Raw genomic sequence first — 17,604 nt, forward strand, 5'->3', positions numbered from 1 at the left:
TTTAGCAATTCTGTTGACAAAAGGGTATTTGAATAGACTTTTAAAAAATATGAGTTTGTAAGCCAAAAACCTGATTACCTTTCATAACAAATAAATAAATCTCTACCCAAGAGAAAGAGAACTAAGTAACAAAAATATGCCTTGCCCTCCACAGGTCATCATCTAAAAATGTGAACAACACAACTTCATGAGTCTAGTTTGGACAGATGCGGCTTGAATTGTATAGTGTGTGGATGTCCAGTAAGTGCTGTGTTATGGGGCTCCTTTGATCTGCTGAATTCAGTCATAAGATTGACTTGTAAAAATCATCACTGTCATCATATTGTTCTGCTGATTAGCCTCTTCCGAGTGGTCCAAGCACCGAGGGGCCAAACAGACAAATCTCCCACCCTGGATTTGGAAACTTCTCAATAAGGTATAACTTTTTCAACATACTCCTTCCCTCCTCATTTCAAGACCCTCCATGTGGGCCAGAGAGAGCAGTAAGGCTGTCCCCTTACACAGTATGATCATTCTCATTTCTGACCACCTGAGACTGCTATCTATGCCTTATAATTGGGAAAACTCAAGTGCCTTTTACTCCTGCCTTTACACACCCACCATATTTATGCCCACCATAGTAGCTCAATTTTTTAAGAGACAGGGTCTTGCTATGTTTGTTGCTCAGGCTGGATTAGAACTCCTGGGTTCAAGCGATCCTCCTGCCTAAGCCTCTCAAGTACCAGATCAATTTTTATCGGACCCCAGAGCCTATGTGTTTCTTCCTTCTTGAAGCTCCTTTATTAGTACTGTTTTCTCCACAACACTAATATTTTGGTCCTTTTCCTTCCCATTTAAGGGTCATGACCAACACTCCTATCACAAAAAACAGGTTAACAGGAGAAAAACATAACAAATTTATTTGATCATAGTTTACACGACACAAGAGCCTTCAGAAGGAAGCCTCAATGATATGGCAAAAAAAATCCATTTTTATGCTTAGGTTCAATGATGTATGGACACCTATGTAGAAATACGATTCCACATAAAAAAGTATGATCTAATTAATGTTAGTAGACTGAGGTGGGGAAACCCAGCAAGGCCTGTCTGTTCAAATTCTTCTTGGCCACTTTGTGCAGCATTTCTTCCTCCTGGGTACCGGGCAGGACCCTTTCTAGTATTTAGGTCTTTTGACCTACATGCAAGCAAGATAGGTAAGATAATTTCTTCGTGGCCAGTTATTTCACAGAAAGGCAGGGGAAAGTTAGAGAAATTGTTTTTAGGTGTTATGGCTGGCTTTGAAGAAAAAGAGAGGTTCTGGTACCTATGCCCTGCCATGGGGAAGAGGTTCCTGTAGAAGCCAACTGTAGTTTCAGTGGCTAGCCTTGGGGGAGTAGGAGAAGTGAGAGACAGGAGGGAAGGAGAAGGTCAGAGAGAAACTTTTATTTCTGAAACTGCTTCAGAGGCCTTCATTTTGGAGATTGTTTTCTGAGCCCTAACAACTCTTTGGACATTTAATGAAACAAAATACAAGGCTGCCAATGAGGATGTTTTATCTCTCTCAGAAGACTTTCTTCCCCTCGTTGTTTAATTATGGCAATTTCAAACATATATAGAGTTAGTGATAATAGTATAACCAAGTCTCATTTAACCATCATTTTCCATTAAAAATTATGGATGTATGCGCAATTGTCTTAGTGGACTTTACATTCTCTAAGGAAAAGTATAAAATTGTTTTCAAATTTTTTTGCTGGTTTTGTCCCTAAACACAGACTAGTGCTAAGCATGTACTAAAAACTCAGCACTTGGTTGTGGAAATGAATTGAACTTCAGTTCACCAAAGTTCTGAGCATTCCATGAAGTATTCAGCTTCAACCAATCAATTCTTGGATACACAACCCATGAAACTTTTCAGTGTTTTTAAAGAAACATTAACAAATAATATTAAAGAATAAGTCCCCTGAGAAAGTGTATGGATATAAAATAATTCTAACTTTACTCTTGTACCATCACTGAATACTTAATCAGCAAGCCAATTTTCTTTTGACACCAAGACTGGAAAATCATCTCCAATATACAGCCTGGCACAGGAGAGAGGGACTAGAATTTCACAGGAGAGAGGAGAGCTAGCTCTATTCTCACTAGAAACGACCTAAAACAAGTCGCTTATCCTCTCTCAGCCCTTATCTCTAAAATAAAAATAGTTATACTTTTCCCAGTGACCCCATAATGCTATTGTGAGAATGATTTTTTAAAATTTGTACAATTGCTTTCTGAAATACAAAGCACCTAAATGTTATATTGCCTTTATGGGACACCCTGACCTTTTTAAAAGAGGGCCTATAATACTATGGGAGGAAAAATATCTGAAATACATATAACAAGCAAAATGTCTAATGAGCAACGCAGGCAACACACATCCAAGGAGAAGGAAGTGTCCACTGAGTGCGGAGGTATTAAGCAAAGGCTACATGATAGAAGTGGACATAAAGTTGGGTCTTAAAGGACAAACAGAACTTGGACAAGGAAAAGGAAGAAACAAAGCCATTTCAGGACATACATATATTACATCCTAAAAAAAAAGAATGATAGAAAGATTGGAGTAGTTGCCTCAGGCTAAATGATGAAGGACCTCAAATAAAGGCTGAGTGTTTTGACTTTAAAGGAAACACTGGCAAAATCTGAGGAGCTCAATATAAGCAAATTAGCATCCCCCAACAAGTAATTGACTTATAATAGATTTCAAGGTGAGAGAAAATAGGAAATTACCATTATCAAGACCAGACACAATCAGAGCCGTAAGTAAACAGTAAAAAAGACTAAAGAAAAATATAAATGGGAAGCACGTAGAAGATGAGACTAAGAATGAGTAAATAGGGTCCCTTGATAAAAATTATCTGAAAGCATTAGGATTCTTTCCTCAGACTGCAAAGCTCATATAACTGAAATCTACCCATCTCATCTTGAAAAAGGTAATCTTTGACCTCTGTATCTGTCTCTGTTCCTCTGCAATGCCAATTTCCTTCCATATTTAGGTCCTTGGTTTTTGTCCATCTCTAACGTATTTCCCCTGATCTCTGCATGCCTCGTTCGTTTTTGTCATTCAGATCTCCAGGTGACAGTTCTTCCTAGAGCACCTGGTCTAATGCAGTTTCTAAGACTTCTGCTCTCATATTTTTTTAAATTTTAATTATTTCTTTAGAACTTACTATATTCTAATCTTTTTCTCATTTATTTATCCGGATTTTCTCCCCCACTGGCTCTGACCCCTAGAGTAGAATTCCTGGGACTATAGGAACCTTGAGACTTATTCGGCACTGTCCAACCCCAGCACCCAGAAGGGTGCCTGGCATGGATTAAGTTGCTCAATAACCACTCACCAAATGGATAAAATAAATAAGTCAGTACAGCAGTCCTTCAGAGAGAAAGTGTTTCTGTTTTCTTCAGATCTAATTGGGTCCTATGCCTTCTTCAGGCTGGGAATTCCATTTCCCTTAAATGCTGTGGGTGATTCCCAGATCTTTTCAATTCTGTCTCTTTTCTACTTAACTAGCTCTACTTGGTGTCTGTTATTTTTAAATAAGAGCTTTAAATAGACAACTTTGTGAACCTAATAAATCACAGTAGACTAGCTATCATCCCATATTGCAGGGACTGAAACTCAAGAAGTCCCACAACATAGTCACTCAATGAGCAAGGAGGCCTTGACAGAATGGACATGAGCACATGATAATGGGTATTAAACACAGGTCAAACGACAACTAATCCAAACCTTTATCCAATATACAAAATGGCCTCTACTTTTTTCTCCACCACCATTAAAAAAAAAAAAAAAAAAAAAAAAGGAGACCTTCTACTTCTAATTCTCACACATCATGTCACAATGTCTAATATACGCACCAGAAAAACAATTATTTGGTTCTCTTTATTGTTCTGCTTACAATGGGTCTCACTCTACCCCCCCAAGACATAGAAAGAGGGGGTTAAATGAAAGAAAAAAACAAACAAAGAAACAACAACCAAAAACAAAACACAGAAATTCATCCTGGTATTTATGGAGCTAGACTGACTTCATCCCTTTGTAAGCCTTATATTACTAAAGTTTACAACCAAACCAAAAGTGTCTTTTAATAAATATAAGCTCAGAGAACCATGGTATCTGTTTCTAATTATTATATTTGTAATGTTGTTGAAAAATGCCAGGATCAAAAGATATTTAAGCTTGAACCAAACTTTGTCTCTAGGTACTAGACAATTTTCACTTTATTATTTTATTGAATTATTACTTGGTATAAATTTGACTATAGACCTTATTTTTAAACATATAATGAGAATTGATTTGCTGCTTCTAGAGGGCTGAGAAGAATGATTTTTTAACAGATCATTCAAAGAATATTAAGAATCTAATTCTCATAAGGTAATTCCAGTGGTGTGTGCAATGATTATTTATAACTAAATGCAGAAATAACATGTAGTAGCTAGTTTTATAATGACAGTTTTAAGAAAACCTTTTGAAAATCAAGACAGCTAAAATTAACTATAAATTGTCCACTAGATCATATGAGTAAAATTTAGTGTCCAAAGTTTGTTTTCCTCTATATTCCAACCCCACTAACAACAGAATAATTAGATTCTATGTAATATTATGTAAAGAATAATAAAATTGAAAAGACTACAAATGTCTGACATTTGCTGTATAGTTCCTTCTTCCCACATTCTCTCAAATGAAAAACGTATTTGTTTTCTAAGAATTGAAACTGAAATCACCACAGCACAAAAGTTAAATTTTAGATAAAAAACATATTCGTTTTTGTTTGTCGCTTATAACACCAATATTTTGTTCACATATTATATACAGACTGAAGTAAAGAAAAATCAGTCTTTGAAATTAAAATGGACAGAGTTCACACAGAAATTCTAGTTGTTCAAAAACTGGAAAGCCCTAAAAACTAGACCAATTCCAATGAACTATCAAAGTCTGCAGACAACATAATTGAAGAAAAAAATAATTTTAAATTGTTATCCACTTGTCATGTATTATATGAAACAGTATAGCCTTGTCAGAAACATCATGAAACTGATTAGAAGGAAAGGGTTCTCACATTTATCTGTCTGCTCAATGTACGCTAAATAATTAATAAAGAAGTATGCAAAACAAGAAATCAGAAATGTATTTTTTCAGATTCAGCAAACCAAAGTGAGTGCTACTTGAGTACATAAGCAAAGAGCTGGCATCTCTTCCACTGCTCCTTTCAGCATCTGTCTTCCTCATTCCCCTTAGACAAAACAAAGTCCGAAGTAAGAAAAAATCATGCATTGAACAAACAATGCTTATTTCTCCTGACCGCTCATTATTTTTCAATCAGTTACTGAAAGGGAATTGAACTAATTTATGGAAGTATTTCTCAAAAGAAACAATGAAGGGTACTGTGGCAGCTCCCACCACCCTACATAAAAGCAGGTATGACTGAGCAGAATAAAAAGAGGCTTGTCACATGTTTACATTAATTATTCTGTTAACTAGCAGCACTCTTTTGTTCATCTGTTAAAATTTATTTACACAACCATAAGTTTCATCAATGAATCAACAACAACTATTTAAAGTCAAAGTAGAGCAGACATTTTGTACTAAAAGCAAATCACCATCAGGAACCAGAGAGAAGTCACCTTCACAGGGTTCTAAGCTTTAAGAAAACAATAATAATTGACTATAATAATATGAGGGCCTTTCCAACACATTTGGGGTACTCTGTTTGCAACAAAGAGAATCGTGAAGATTAAAAAGCAGCAGCAAAGATGCTTTGTTAATAGCCTATCAAATAAAAGGTATTTTGCCAGTGTAAAAATAAGCCACAATGACCATGTTAGGTAAATCCTGTTGCCGTAACTAAAATAAGTCTATCTAGTTGTGGCTAACTTCAGAAGTCACTGATACAGCTAAAGACCAAACTCATAAAAATCATACTATTTTACTAAAGACAAAAAGTGGGAGATAATATTGCTCCACCACTAAATAAGAACAACTTCAACTCTGCATGAAGGTAAGAAACATTTACTTAGCACACATTCAAATATTAATACAAATAAAAGATGACAAACATGAAAGTATCCAGCCTAGTATCCCACACACAGTAGATACCCAATAGATCATCTTTCCTTCCTTCCTGTCTAGTCGCTTTAGTCAGTGATTCACTGTCTTACAGCCCGGTTTATGTCTTCTCTCTCCAACTAGATTGAAAAATAAAAACTGCTTCATTCATTGGTAGATATATATTTTTTAAATTCTGCCATATGTCTTATATGTGCTATCCACAAATAGTATGTGCTCATAGGTAGTATTGCTTGAAAGCTTAAGACACAACATGATGTATAACAATGCTTTTGGCTGCACAGGAGAATAGTCATCTAAAAATTCTTTAAATAATAGTTTTATTATTATTATTTTGAGAATAGGACCCAGGCTCCTTGAATGCCTTCTTCTGTCACCCTCAGTTTGTCAGCTATTTCCTTCCTCGCAATTACAAAATGACCACAATGGCACCAAGAGCCATGTTCTCATACAGCAACACTCTCTTTATTATCAGGGAGGAACATCTTTCCCAGAAGTTTCCTGGCAGACTTTCCTTCCTAACTAATTGACCAGAACTGTGTCACATATAGCCATCCTTACCTACAAAGAAGCTGGGAAAGCAAGTAAGCTGGTTGGAACTCCTGCCACTATGGAAGAAAGCTAGGAGAATAACTAATAAATAGACAACAAACAATATCCACAACACTGCTATGCAAGATCATGAGCAGAGTCACTTACAGTGCTTATGCAGGAAGTTACCTCTATATGATATATCTAGAGAAAAAAAATCCTGCTGCTTGCCTTTCTAAAGTGGGTCTCTATATGGATGAATGCAGATCAGCAAAAAAACTGGAAGAGTTCTGAGAGCTATGACAGAGGAGGGACATCCCCTCTTTTTACTCTTTGCATGGATGGTTCATGAGTATGTTCTTCTTACACAGGCCACTGTGCCTGAAGATCAATCTTTTAGAGGCTTTTTATTCAAGTAAAAACGGTCACTTGGTTTAAGCCCCAATCTTTTCAGATCCAAAGCCAGTGGAATCTCTGGAGTATAACAATCTTTCTACTGCCAAAATATCAATATAATATACATTAATATAACCCTTTTAAAAGGAGACAAAAACAGAAAATCTCATGCCTGTCAATTCTTACATTTTTTTTCAAACCAATGGAAAATGTTAAGAAGAAAATGCATTGCAAAAGTTGTGTTTGTTTCTCCATGTATTGGGGGAGAAAAAGGCACTTTCTGCTATATTATCACATTCCAATTTCTGGCCAAACCCCTGTAGTTTTCATCACGCATCATTTTTGTGATTAATGATGTGCACCCAGTTAATGGAAAACAGCAGATTAGGTTTCCACTAATAGTTTTGCAAGTTACGTACGTCTGCCTGCCTCATTTAGTAACAACCTCACTGTTCAGTAAGAAAGTAATGGATTTAATCCCAAAGCAGAACTTAGTTTTATGAATACAAGACAGGTCAGATTTCCAAGTGGAGAAAATTACGCTTTTAGAGGGATGCTGATCTTCGGCTGAAATTTAACATGGAGATGACACCTGAGGATTTGCGGGGTTTTCCCTATTTACTTCTATTTAGCAATCAATTTAAGAATCTACAGTACTTATTTGTGGCCTATAAAATACATAGAATAGCATCTTTCAACCATAGCAAATAAAACAAATTTAATACGATAATTTCTATAATTAGTATACTAAGCTGAAAAGGCATCGATTGTTCTGAACACATAGGTGAAAAACAGTTTGTTCCTTATATGTTAGTGGATCACTGCAATGATTATGTCAAAAAGCAAAATTTACATTTGCTGGCTGTAAGTAAGTGTGATTTAAGAAAAATACACAGTACAGTGGAAAGCATCTAGGAATAGAGGAATCGACAGAAAAGAATTCTAGTCTCATTTATACTTCAAATTACTTTAGAAACTAAACCATCTTTTGTTTTTGCTTTCCTCACTGCATTTTATATTTACCTCTCTTATGTCATTTAACCATCACTATGGTATTTCAAGTTATATCTATGTATATCTCACATTTCCCATCTGGACTAGCCTCCTTAAGAGCAGAGAAAACATCTGATTCACATTTTTATGTTCTACAGTGCAAAGCTAGACTGCGAACTTCATGAGAAAAGGGACTTTGCCTGTGTATCCCCAGGAATTAGCATGATGTGACCTCACAGTATGTGTCTAATAGTAGATGTTACAATAAATAAAAAACTTGAAAAGAATGTCATGCTTTCAAAATAAAAGAAAATGGGGATATTCTTTAAGAACCTGATGAAATCTCAAAACTGGCCTCCAATATCTGGTATTTAAAGCAGTTGAGTTTCTCTTTAAATATTGACACATCGGCACCTAAAACATCCATCAAAAAATTCCACCATGTTTTGCCAGCAAACCAGCACTTACCAAACACTTGACAGGTATTTATTTGACTTTGAAAGCTACCAAAATGTATGGGAGATTTAATGTTTTTCATGTTACTTTCCAAGAGAAAGAAGGCATACAAATATAGTTTATGTTATGTTGGTTGTTTCTAATAACGAATGTACAGATACAACTAATAATCTAAATGATTAAATTGATGAAAACATCAAGTAATTTACTGAGCACTAAGCACATGAATAAAAAGTACTCTGTTGTTTGCTGTCATTGATTAAATTTTGTAGGTTAAGGAAAAAGACGTGAGAGCAAAATAATCACTTAAGAAATTATCTATGGCTCAAATTTTAATCTACAACAATGAGACATTTACCCATAGGTTCCATATATTTATTTAGTCATCATTTTCTCTGACAAAACATCTCCAAAATGATGTCATTGGCCAGGCTGAAACTCACCCAGGCACTTTTTGTACTTCTTGCTTAAATATACCACAAGCACATATAACGAAGGGAGTTTTGTCATACAAAATGAGACTGAACAAAGAATTACTAATCCAGTTCAAATTACTGTAACTTAACGGTAGAATTAACACCACAGTAATCTGTGCCATGAGAAAATGTTATTAACATCAATGATTCAAAGATAGATCTTTAACAACTTAGAAAAAATAACTACATGTATGTTATTTCTTAGTTACGAGGAAAAAGAAATATGTCATAGATATATTACTCGCTGGATTTATCAACAGTTATTCTATGTTGTTGTTGTTTTAAAGCACAACTGACAGTCTGATTCCTTAAAGAACTATCTACACAGGAAACAAGTTGTGAACAGGGTTGAATACAGGCAATCTGACTTCAAAACCCATATTTTTAAGGAGTGTGCTAGATTGATTTTTATTGGGGGTTTTAATTTTTTTGTGGAGGCTGACTGTTGAATCAGAACTTCCTTCCAATGCTACGTTAAGCTCCTATGACAGATTCGCATGAAATCAGTACAACAATAATGCATTGTGAGAGTGACCTGGCAGATGACAGCCGTCAACCCACTTTTGTCAGAGTTGAGCCCACTGATCTTGCAACAAGTGCTCTAGCCTTAGTTTCACACACTCCCATCCGCCTACCTATCATATCATAGATGCAGCCCTCCTGGGGCTGTGGACCCTGAAAAAGCAGATGGCTCTCCCTGACTGAAGAGAAACATCCTTATGCTCTGGAATAATAGAATCAACTAGTACCTAATGAAAATCCATTGAAAACTCAATAAACATATAACCTTGAACTGAAAATCTTACCTGTGCAACCATGCCTACAATGTAGGAGGCTTTAATGAAACAGAAAACTCAACTCAAGACAAAGCAATTAAAGCAAAGCATTTCTTTTTTCCCCTTCAAGAATAAAGAAAAACCTAACTTAAAGAAATAATTCATATTTAAAAGGCAGAAATAAAACTATTAGTTTATATACTGTTTGCTGACCATCATAAAATATAATTTTACATAAATGTATTCTCATTAGGCTTTATAATAAACTACAAATAAGCAAGTCCTTTAAAAGTTTAAATCTCAAGGTCTAACACGAAATTGACCTTTTAAAGAAATAACAATATCCAGGGACTGAACCTCATAGTGAGGGTTACTGAACAAACTCTCCAAACTAGTAAATGAACCTTTTGTTTGTTAAGAGCATATAAACTCAGTCATAGAAACATAAAGTAGGTACTGACACTATTGATTGTCTGATTTAATCATAATTCAATGAATCATTTCTAAAATAAACATCCAAAGCTTTGTGAATAACTTATCCTTTTTGGCTTATTTTTATATGTCATTTAATTGACAAAATTTAATTAATTATTCAATTAATCAAAATTAAAATAATTAATGAAAATGCCTCCCCCTTAACATAGTTCATGAAACTCTATATCACGTTTATTTCCCAAATGTTACTTTCAAAAAGTCGGTAAATCAGTCCAGTCTGAAGATTACAATAAACTCAAAAAGGCTATTTCTTCCTGAACAAAGCTGTAGAAAAGAATCTGTCCATAAGCAGCTCTTTATCAAACCACCAACAAATTGCGGACCTAAACTTGATTTTTTTAACATGTAGAAATATTTTCTCTAGTTTGAAGGTTTTGTGCCAATGTCTCCAAACACTTCCTCATCAACAGGGTGGGGTAGAAAGAGGGGCAATCTCTCATTGCCATGGGATGCATATTTATATCTACGTATGACACTTCCCCAACAATGGGGGTGGGGGAGGCAAGAGGGCAATCTCTCATTACCATGAGGTGCATATTTACATCTATGTATTACACATATAGTGAGATCTGATGACATCAAAACATACACCAGAAAAGTACAGGTGATTACCTGATATTCATTGGGCCAAAAGGTGCTCACTGCCAGCTCAGCCCGAAGCCAATCTCTACCCGTGAATCCAGTCACATTCCAAATTGGATTGGCAAGAGGTCCTTTATTCACCCTAACTAATATGTTCAAAGTGCCAGGATTCAGTCCTTTCTGGCTATATAATAGGTAACTGAAATCAATGCAGTGAGTGTCGTTCTCCTTCATTGTAGGCAGCTGAAGTCTGGCTTTCTCTCCAGGGTCGTGATCTGAAGAGTCCACTATCATATAGGAACCTGAAATGACATTACAAATAATAACGCTAAAGAGATATATAAGCAAAGGGAACATACAACAATAAAAATATGCCAATCCATTCTGAACATTAAATTTAAGTTAAAAAGACTGTTTTCCAGAACACAGCCATAGAAATACATCAATCAAATAAGTAGATGAACTGAATTTTTACTAGGTAACAGACAGTGTTCAAAGTACACATTATGTATTAATTCATTTCGTCTCCACAACAACCTGTTATTATCTTATTTTACAAATTAGGAAATTGAGGCACAATTAGTAACACTCAAAGCTGGGTTCAAATCCAGATCTCACTCTAAATCTCTGGTATTACTGGACACAAGTCTATATATATATATATATATATATATATATATATATATATATATACACACACACACACACACACACACACAAAAGCGATACATCATTGGCCTGGTTTACATAAAGGGTACACCTTTCTTTTTCACTATCCAGAATATTATTGCAGGGAGATGTGCTTAGAGTGCAATGGAACCATTTCTAATTTCATATTGGAAGATCATCATTTATACAAGTTATGTGATCATTTGTAACACACTAACTTTGAACCTCAGTTCAGGGAATGAGGACACTTTGTAGTGTCAGTATGAGGGCTAAAGTTAAAAATGCCTAGAGCTGAGGATCAGGACACAGCAGATTTCCCCAGTTGGAGTCTCTCACCCACTAAGGTGTCAGCTAATCACCACTGCTACTGGCCCCAGTTCTGTAAAAGTCCCTAAACTCTTATAGAGCTACAAGAAACCCAGTTTAAAATCACCAATCTACTCCATTCCCTTTGACTTAGTAAGTGTTCATTGGTTATCTATCATGCGGAGGCACAAGACATCAAGAGTCCCACTCTCATAGCTCACATATAGACTTTCCATTGCAGACAAAGGCCACACAGGGACTAAGTACAAAAATGAGACTTGAACAACGGGCTGCTGCTTTTAGTCCCGGAAAACTCCAGTAAAACAACCAATTGTTCTCATGTCATTGTGGATTTTAACAAAGACACATATCACAAAAATGCAAATATGCCTATTTATTACACAGAAGATGGAACACAAATTTTATCGTAAAATATCTTTTTTCTTTGCTGGCATGTAATTTTAACCAAAATATATCAGATGTAGTGTTACAGAACTCAGTGTTATAAGAGTTGCACTTGACCCTTTCTTCCTGACAACATGTAAAAGTAATCAATCTTCTGCATTCTCTCCCCAAAATTTGTACCCATGACACATTAAACACTCAATAACTACTAGTCTAACTTGTTCAGTTAACCCTCAACAACAGATGCAAATCATGGCAGAGAGGATGGTGTCAACTATCTGAGAAGCCAAATTTCAAATGTGACCAATTGCCACTGAGTGGTAGGTGCCCTCTGGTTGAGAGCTTTTGGGAAGATTTCTGTAACACTTCAGTATAATCGAAGTACAGAATAAACAGATCATAGTGATAGTGGCTGATATTATTGTTCACTTCTTTTTCCTAGTTATCATCTTCTCTTATAAGCTAGGATTCTTTTTTTTTTTCTCTTTCTTTCTTTCTGAGTCTCACAGATGGCACATTAATAGAATAAACTGTCCGTGTGTATTTTGGAGAAATTGTGTCTTTATTGTTAAACAGGATATCCAATTTATAGAAGCAGGATGTTTCTATTCTTTATTATATTCACATTCTGAAGTCAATGGTTGATTTGGCAAGGTGTCTTTCAGATTCGCCACTGCATAGCAGACCAATTATTCCTTTCAACGAGGACCAGCCCTGAGATCTTGGATAAGTTACTTAGTGTTTGTTACTGGGCCTCAGCATCTTCACAAACCTGTAGCCTATTTCTCCACTACTATAACAGTTCCACCCCCCGCCCCCAGTGGAATATTATGGCAGTAGTGCATTTAAATTATTTTTAGAGGTCTGTATCAATTATGGCTTCTGAATGTCAACTTTAAAGTAGTAATCTCTAAATGATTTATTGGCTTTCTAATAGTCATTTTCTCCTATTTATAAAATAAACTTTGGAGTAAAAATACGCTTTCTGTCACATTTTAATTATACAGCATAATATTTACTATAAAGACCATTTAAGAATTTTCAGTCAGTTGTACTCTTAAGATACAATAATTATTTTTCTTACTAAGGAAACAGGATGGGTAAAGTATATTCATTTGTAGGCATTATCAATTTGATCACTAGGAAAACAAAAGTCACAAAATAAAAGCTTTTCTACACTATTTCAGCATTTCAAGCAAGTTAAATAATAAAGAAAAATAGTGTTGATAATTTGTCTCTATAGAATGTTTCTGCTAAATGGCCCTCTTTCAATAATGCCTAATTACTGCCAAATTCTCCAAGTGCTCTGGAATAATAATGCATTTATTGCACAGTTCCAGAAAGGAAGAAGCAAGCACTAGCACCAAAAAGCCATCTAAATCCTTCTGCCTACTGACTTGATATAATGGCAATTTACCCAGTATGCACTAGGGAGGGAGCTGCCTGTCTGAAGCAAGATTCCTTCCATCATCCCAAACACGGAAGTTACTGTGCTATTCTTATCAACATCTAAAAATTACTTCTGTAGTCTCTCAGGATAACTGGCTCCCAATCCTTACACTTGGGAAATTATAAAATATGTACTCCTCTCATACTTTATAAGTTAAGCTTATTTACAATTGTTCTGTTACCAACTAACTAATTCCTCAGATTTCTAACAAGAGTTTAGTTATCTCAAGGCTTAATAAAACATCTACGTTCCCACACATACAATGTACTAGCTTTTAATTAAAACTTCTTTAAAGTGGCCTTACAAATATTCCTTACAGTCTCATGATCAATAGAGTTCTCAAATATATCATTCAAGACAGAGAAAACTATATAAGCTTTTTGTTTGTTTGTTTTAAGTGCAACCTTTGTAGACAGCAATTTGACATCAAAGACCTTTAAGAGATATTCATGAATAAAACACCAACAGCAATTGCAACAAAACCCAAAATTGACAAATGGGATCTAATTAAACTAAAGAGCTTCTGCACAGCAAAAGAAACTACCATCAGAGTGAACAGGCAACCTACAGAATGGGAAAAAATTTTTACAATCTATCCATTTGACAAGGGACTAATATTCAGAATCTACAAGGAACTTAAACAAATTTACAAGAAAAAAACAAACCCATCAAAAAGTGGGTGAAAGATATGAACAGACACTTTTCAAAAGAAGACATTTATGCAGACAACAAACATGAAAAAAAGGTCATCATCACTGGTCATTAGAGAAATGCAAATCAAAACCACAATGAGATACCATCTCACGCCAGTTAGAATGATGATCATTAAAAAGTCAAGAAAAAACAGATGCTGGAGAGGATATGGAGAAATAGGAATGTTTTTACACTGTTGGTGGGAGTGTAAATTAGTTCAACCATTGTGGAAGACAGTGTGGTGATTCCTCAAGGATCTAGAACTAGAAATACCATTTGACCTGGCAATCCCATTACTACGTATATACCCAAAGATTATGAATCATTCTGCTACAAAGACACAGGCACACGTATGTTTACTGCAGCACTATTCACAATAGCAAAGACTTGGAACCAACCCAAATGCCCATCAATGGTAGACTGGATAAAGAAAATGTGGCACATATACACCATGGAATACTGTGCAGCCATAAAAAAGGATGAGTTCATGTCCTTTGCAGGGACATGGATGAAGCTGAAAACCATAATTCTCAGCAAACTATCACAAGAACAGAAAACCAAACACCACATTTTCTCACTCATAAGTGGGAATTGAACAATGAGAACACATGGACACAGAGAGGGGAACATAACACACCAGGGCCTGTTGGGAGGCAAGGGGAGGGAGAGCATAAGGAGAAATACCTAATGTAGATGACGGGTTGATGAGTGCAGGAAACCACCATGGCACATGTATACTTATGTAACGAACCTGCACATTCTGCATATGTATCTCAGAACTTAAAGTATATTTAAAAAAAAGAGATACATACTTTCTGATCTGGGAATTCCATGTCTACAAATGTATACTAGATAAACCATCAGGTATGTATAAAAGATACAGCTTTAAAAGATGCCTAACTCATTACACTATTTAAAACGGAGAAAAATTAAGTATTCTCAATATTCAATAATCAGTAATTTGCAAAATTATGGCAAATCAATTTAATGAACAATAATGCAGTCATTAAGAATAATATTATTTTAAAACATTTTATGGAAGGTATTTACAATATGTTAAGTAAAATATGCAGGTTATAAAATATTAAACCCATTTATGAAAAATACACATTTGTGTTAAATAATTATATCTCTGTAAATGTGTGTATATTCACATATGCACACACATACACTTGTACATATGACTGGAAAAATATGTAGAAAAATCTTAACGGTATATTATCTGGTGGGCTATAATTGTCTTCTAGGTTTTCAAAATAGTTTTTGCATATGTACAGTTTCTGAGAGTTCTATAATGAATAGGCACTAGATTTGCACTTTTTTTTTTTTTTTTTTTTTTTTTTTGAGACAGAGTCTCGCTCTGTCGCCCAGGCTGGAGTGCAGTGGCGCAGTCTCAGCTCACTGCAAGCTCCGCCTCCCGGGTTCACGCCATTCTCCTGCCTCAGCCTCTCCGAGTAGCTGGGACTACAGGCGCTCGCCACCACGCCTGGCTAATTTTTTTTTTTTTTTTGTATTTGTAGTAGAGACGGGGTTTCACCGTGGTCTCGATCTCCTGACCTCGTGATCTGCCCGCCTCGGCCTCCCAAAGTGCTGGGATTACAAGCGTGAGCCACCGTGCCCGGCCCCGATTTGCACTTTTTTATTAAAACAGAGACTACATGAATACTATCTTACTAGAGGAAAATCAAATGAATAATGATAAATACTTAGTAAATAAACAAAAGCGGGATTTTTTAATCTTTTAAAAATAAATCCTATTTGTATTTATAGGATCCTATAAATAATTAAATATTTCAAAAAACACAATACAAAAATTGAGTACTTCTTATTCCAATTCATTAAAAAAGAGAAAGGCAGAGAAGACTTAAAACAAATGACAGTTTTTACTAAAAAGAATGGCCATGGAAAATAACATAATCTACTATATAGATGAATATGTAATGCCCTATGGATTTTATGCATTAATTATTTTTTATCTTTAAGCTACACTTCTATGAATAAGATATTTACATGGGAAACTGGATTAATAGCAAAGAAAATAATTAATGATAAATAGATTTCCATACTTTCTTCTAAAACTCCTTTATATATGTATGTGTTGGTATACTTTAGTACACTAACATAGCATTTGTATTGTCAGTTCTTATTCAAAATCTGTTGAATGTGCCCTATAAACTAAAAGCAAAATTTCAATTTCTTTGCTTAGTATTCACAACTTTCCATGATCTTATCCCAAAGTAACTGGTCATTTTACCTCCCACTTCTCTTCACAAACCACCTTCTCCAGTCTGACAGACCCCTCACTATTTTCTCAACACATCATGCCAGTTTTCTTTCCTCAAACTGTCTCACAGTTTCTAAATGTCTGATTCCGGCCCCCAATTATATACTGCTTTTGTGCCAATTTTAATTTACTGGGATATCATTTGTCAACCTCAGAAGGGCAGTTATGTTCTCTTAGCACCTGACTTATTCAGAGTCCAATCAGAAGAGAGAAGCCACATAGTGAATTTAACAGTGAAAATGTAATATAAAGAATTACTACCTATAAGAAGGTAGAAACTTTAAAGCTGTGAAGAAAACCTTAAAGAATAATCAAAGTACCCAAGAAAGAAACCAACATAGACAGGGGAGGTTGCTGAGAATCAGATTTCCTTAGGGAAGGTACAGTTGCTGCTCACAGGATGGTAAAGTCTGCTGGGTCACTCAGGCCAGAGCCGGTCCTGCTCTAGGGAAGCAAGGGAAACAGGACACATTCTCCCTGCAGGAGAGTGGCATGAGGCCTGGGGTATGTGTGTGCCACAGCAAGGCAGTCACCAGTCCAGGTTTGGTGCTACAAGCTCACTGAGGGACTACGTCTGCTACATGCACACAGCTCTGTCCACTGTGCAGTACCACTAAGAAAAAACAAACTTAGGATCACAATTCAACCAAGAATAGATGATCCTTCTTTCTTAAGTGTCTCTCCAGTGCCCTCTACTGACAAAGCTTAACACTGTGCCAGCTGTAAAGCAGAACCGCTTAAAGGGTCAAGTGCTACTATCACAGAGCAGGTAATAAAGGACAAATTTTAAGCTCCGGGGCAATAAATTGATAACTAGCACCCTATCTAACAAAGGCTTTGCATACAGTAGAAGTCTAATAAATACCTGTTACTTGATTAGTTAGATTACCAATTGAATGAGGAGACAAAGACACTAGTTAATAACATGAACAATTGAGGCAGCACTAGCTCTAACTATATGTGAGATAAATTACCAGAAAATGTCAAAACAACAACAAAAAGAA

At 35.6% G+C, this 17,604-nt stretch overlaps 1 protein-coding gene across 11 annotated transcripts in view; it reads right to left on the reverse strand.

The window, feature by feature from the left end:
* Positions 1 to 17,604, reverse strand: part of PTPRK (protein tyrosine phosphatase receptor type K) — a 560,116-nt gene that overhangs the window by 349,465 nt on the left and 193,047 nt on the right. For all 11 annotated transcript variants that reach the window (XM_055263595.2, XM_063621231.1, XM_055263606.2 and 8 more), the window contains exon 3: positions 10,824 to 11,095. In XM_055263595.2, the coding sequence (XP_055119570.1) occupies positions 10,824 to 11,095 (272 nt within the window). The remainder of the gene's footprint in view (positions 1 to 10,823; positions 11,096 to 17,604) is intronic.

The sequence above is a fragment of the Symphalangus syndactylus genome, chromosome 2 (assembly GCF_028878055.3).
Source record: "Symphalangus syndactylus isolate Jambi chromosome 2, NHGRI_mSymSyn1-v2.1_pri, whole genome shotgun sequence".
NCBI classification, from domain to species: Eukaryota; Metazoa; Chordata; class Mammalia; order Primates; family Hylobatidae; genus Symphalangus; species Symphalangus syndactylus.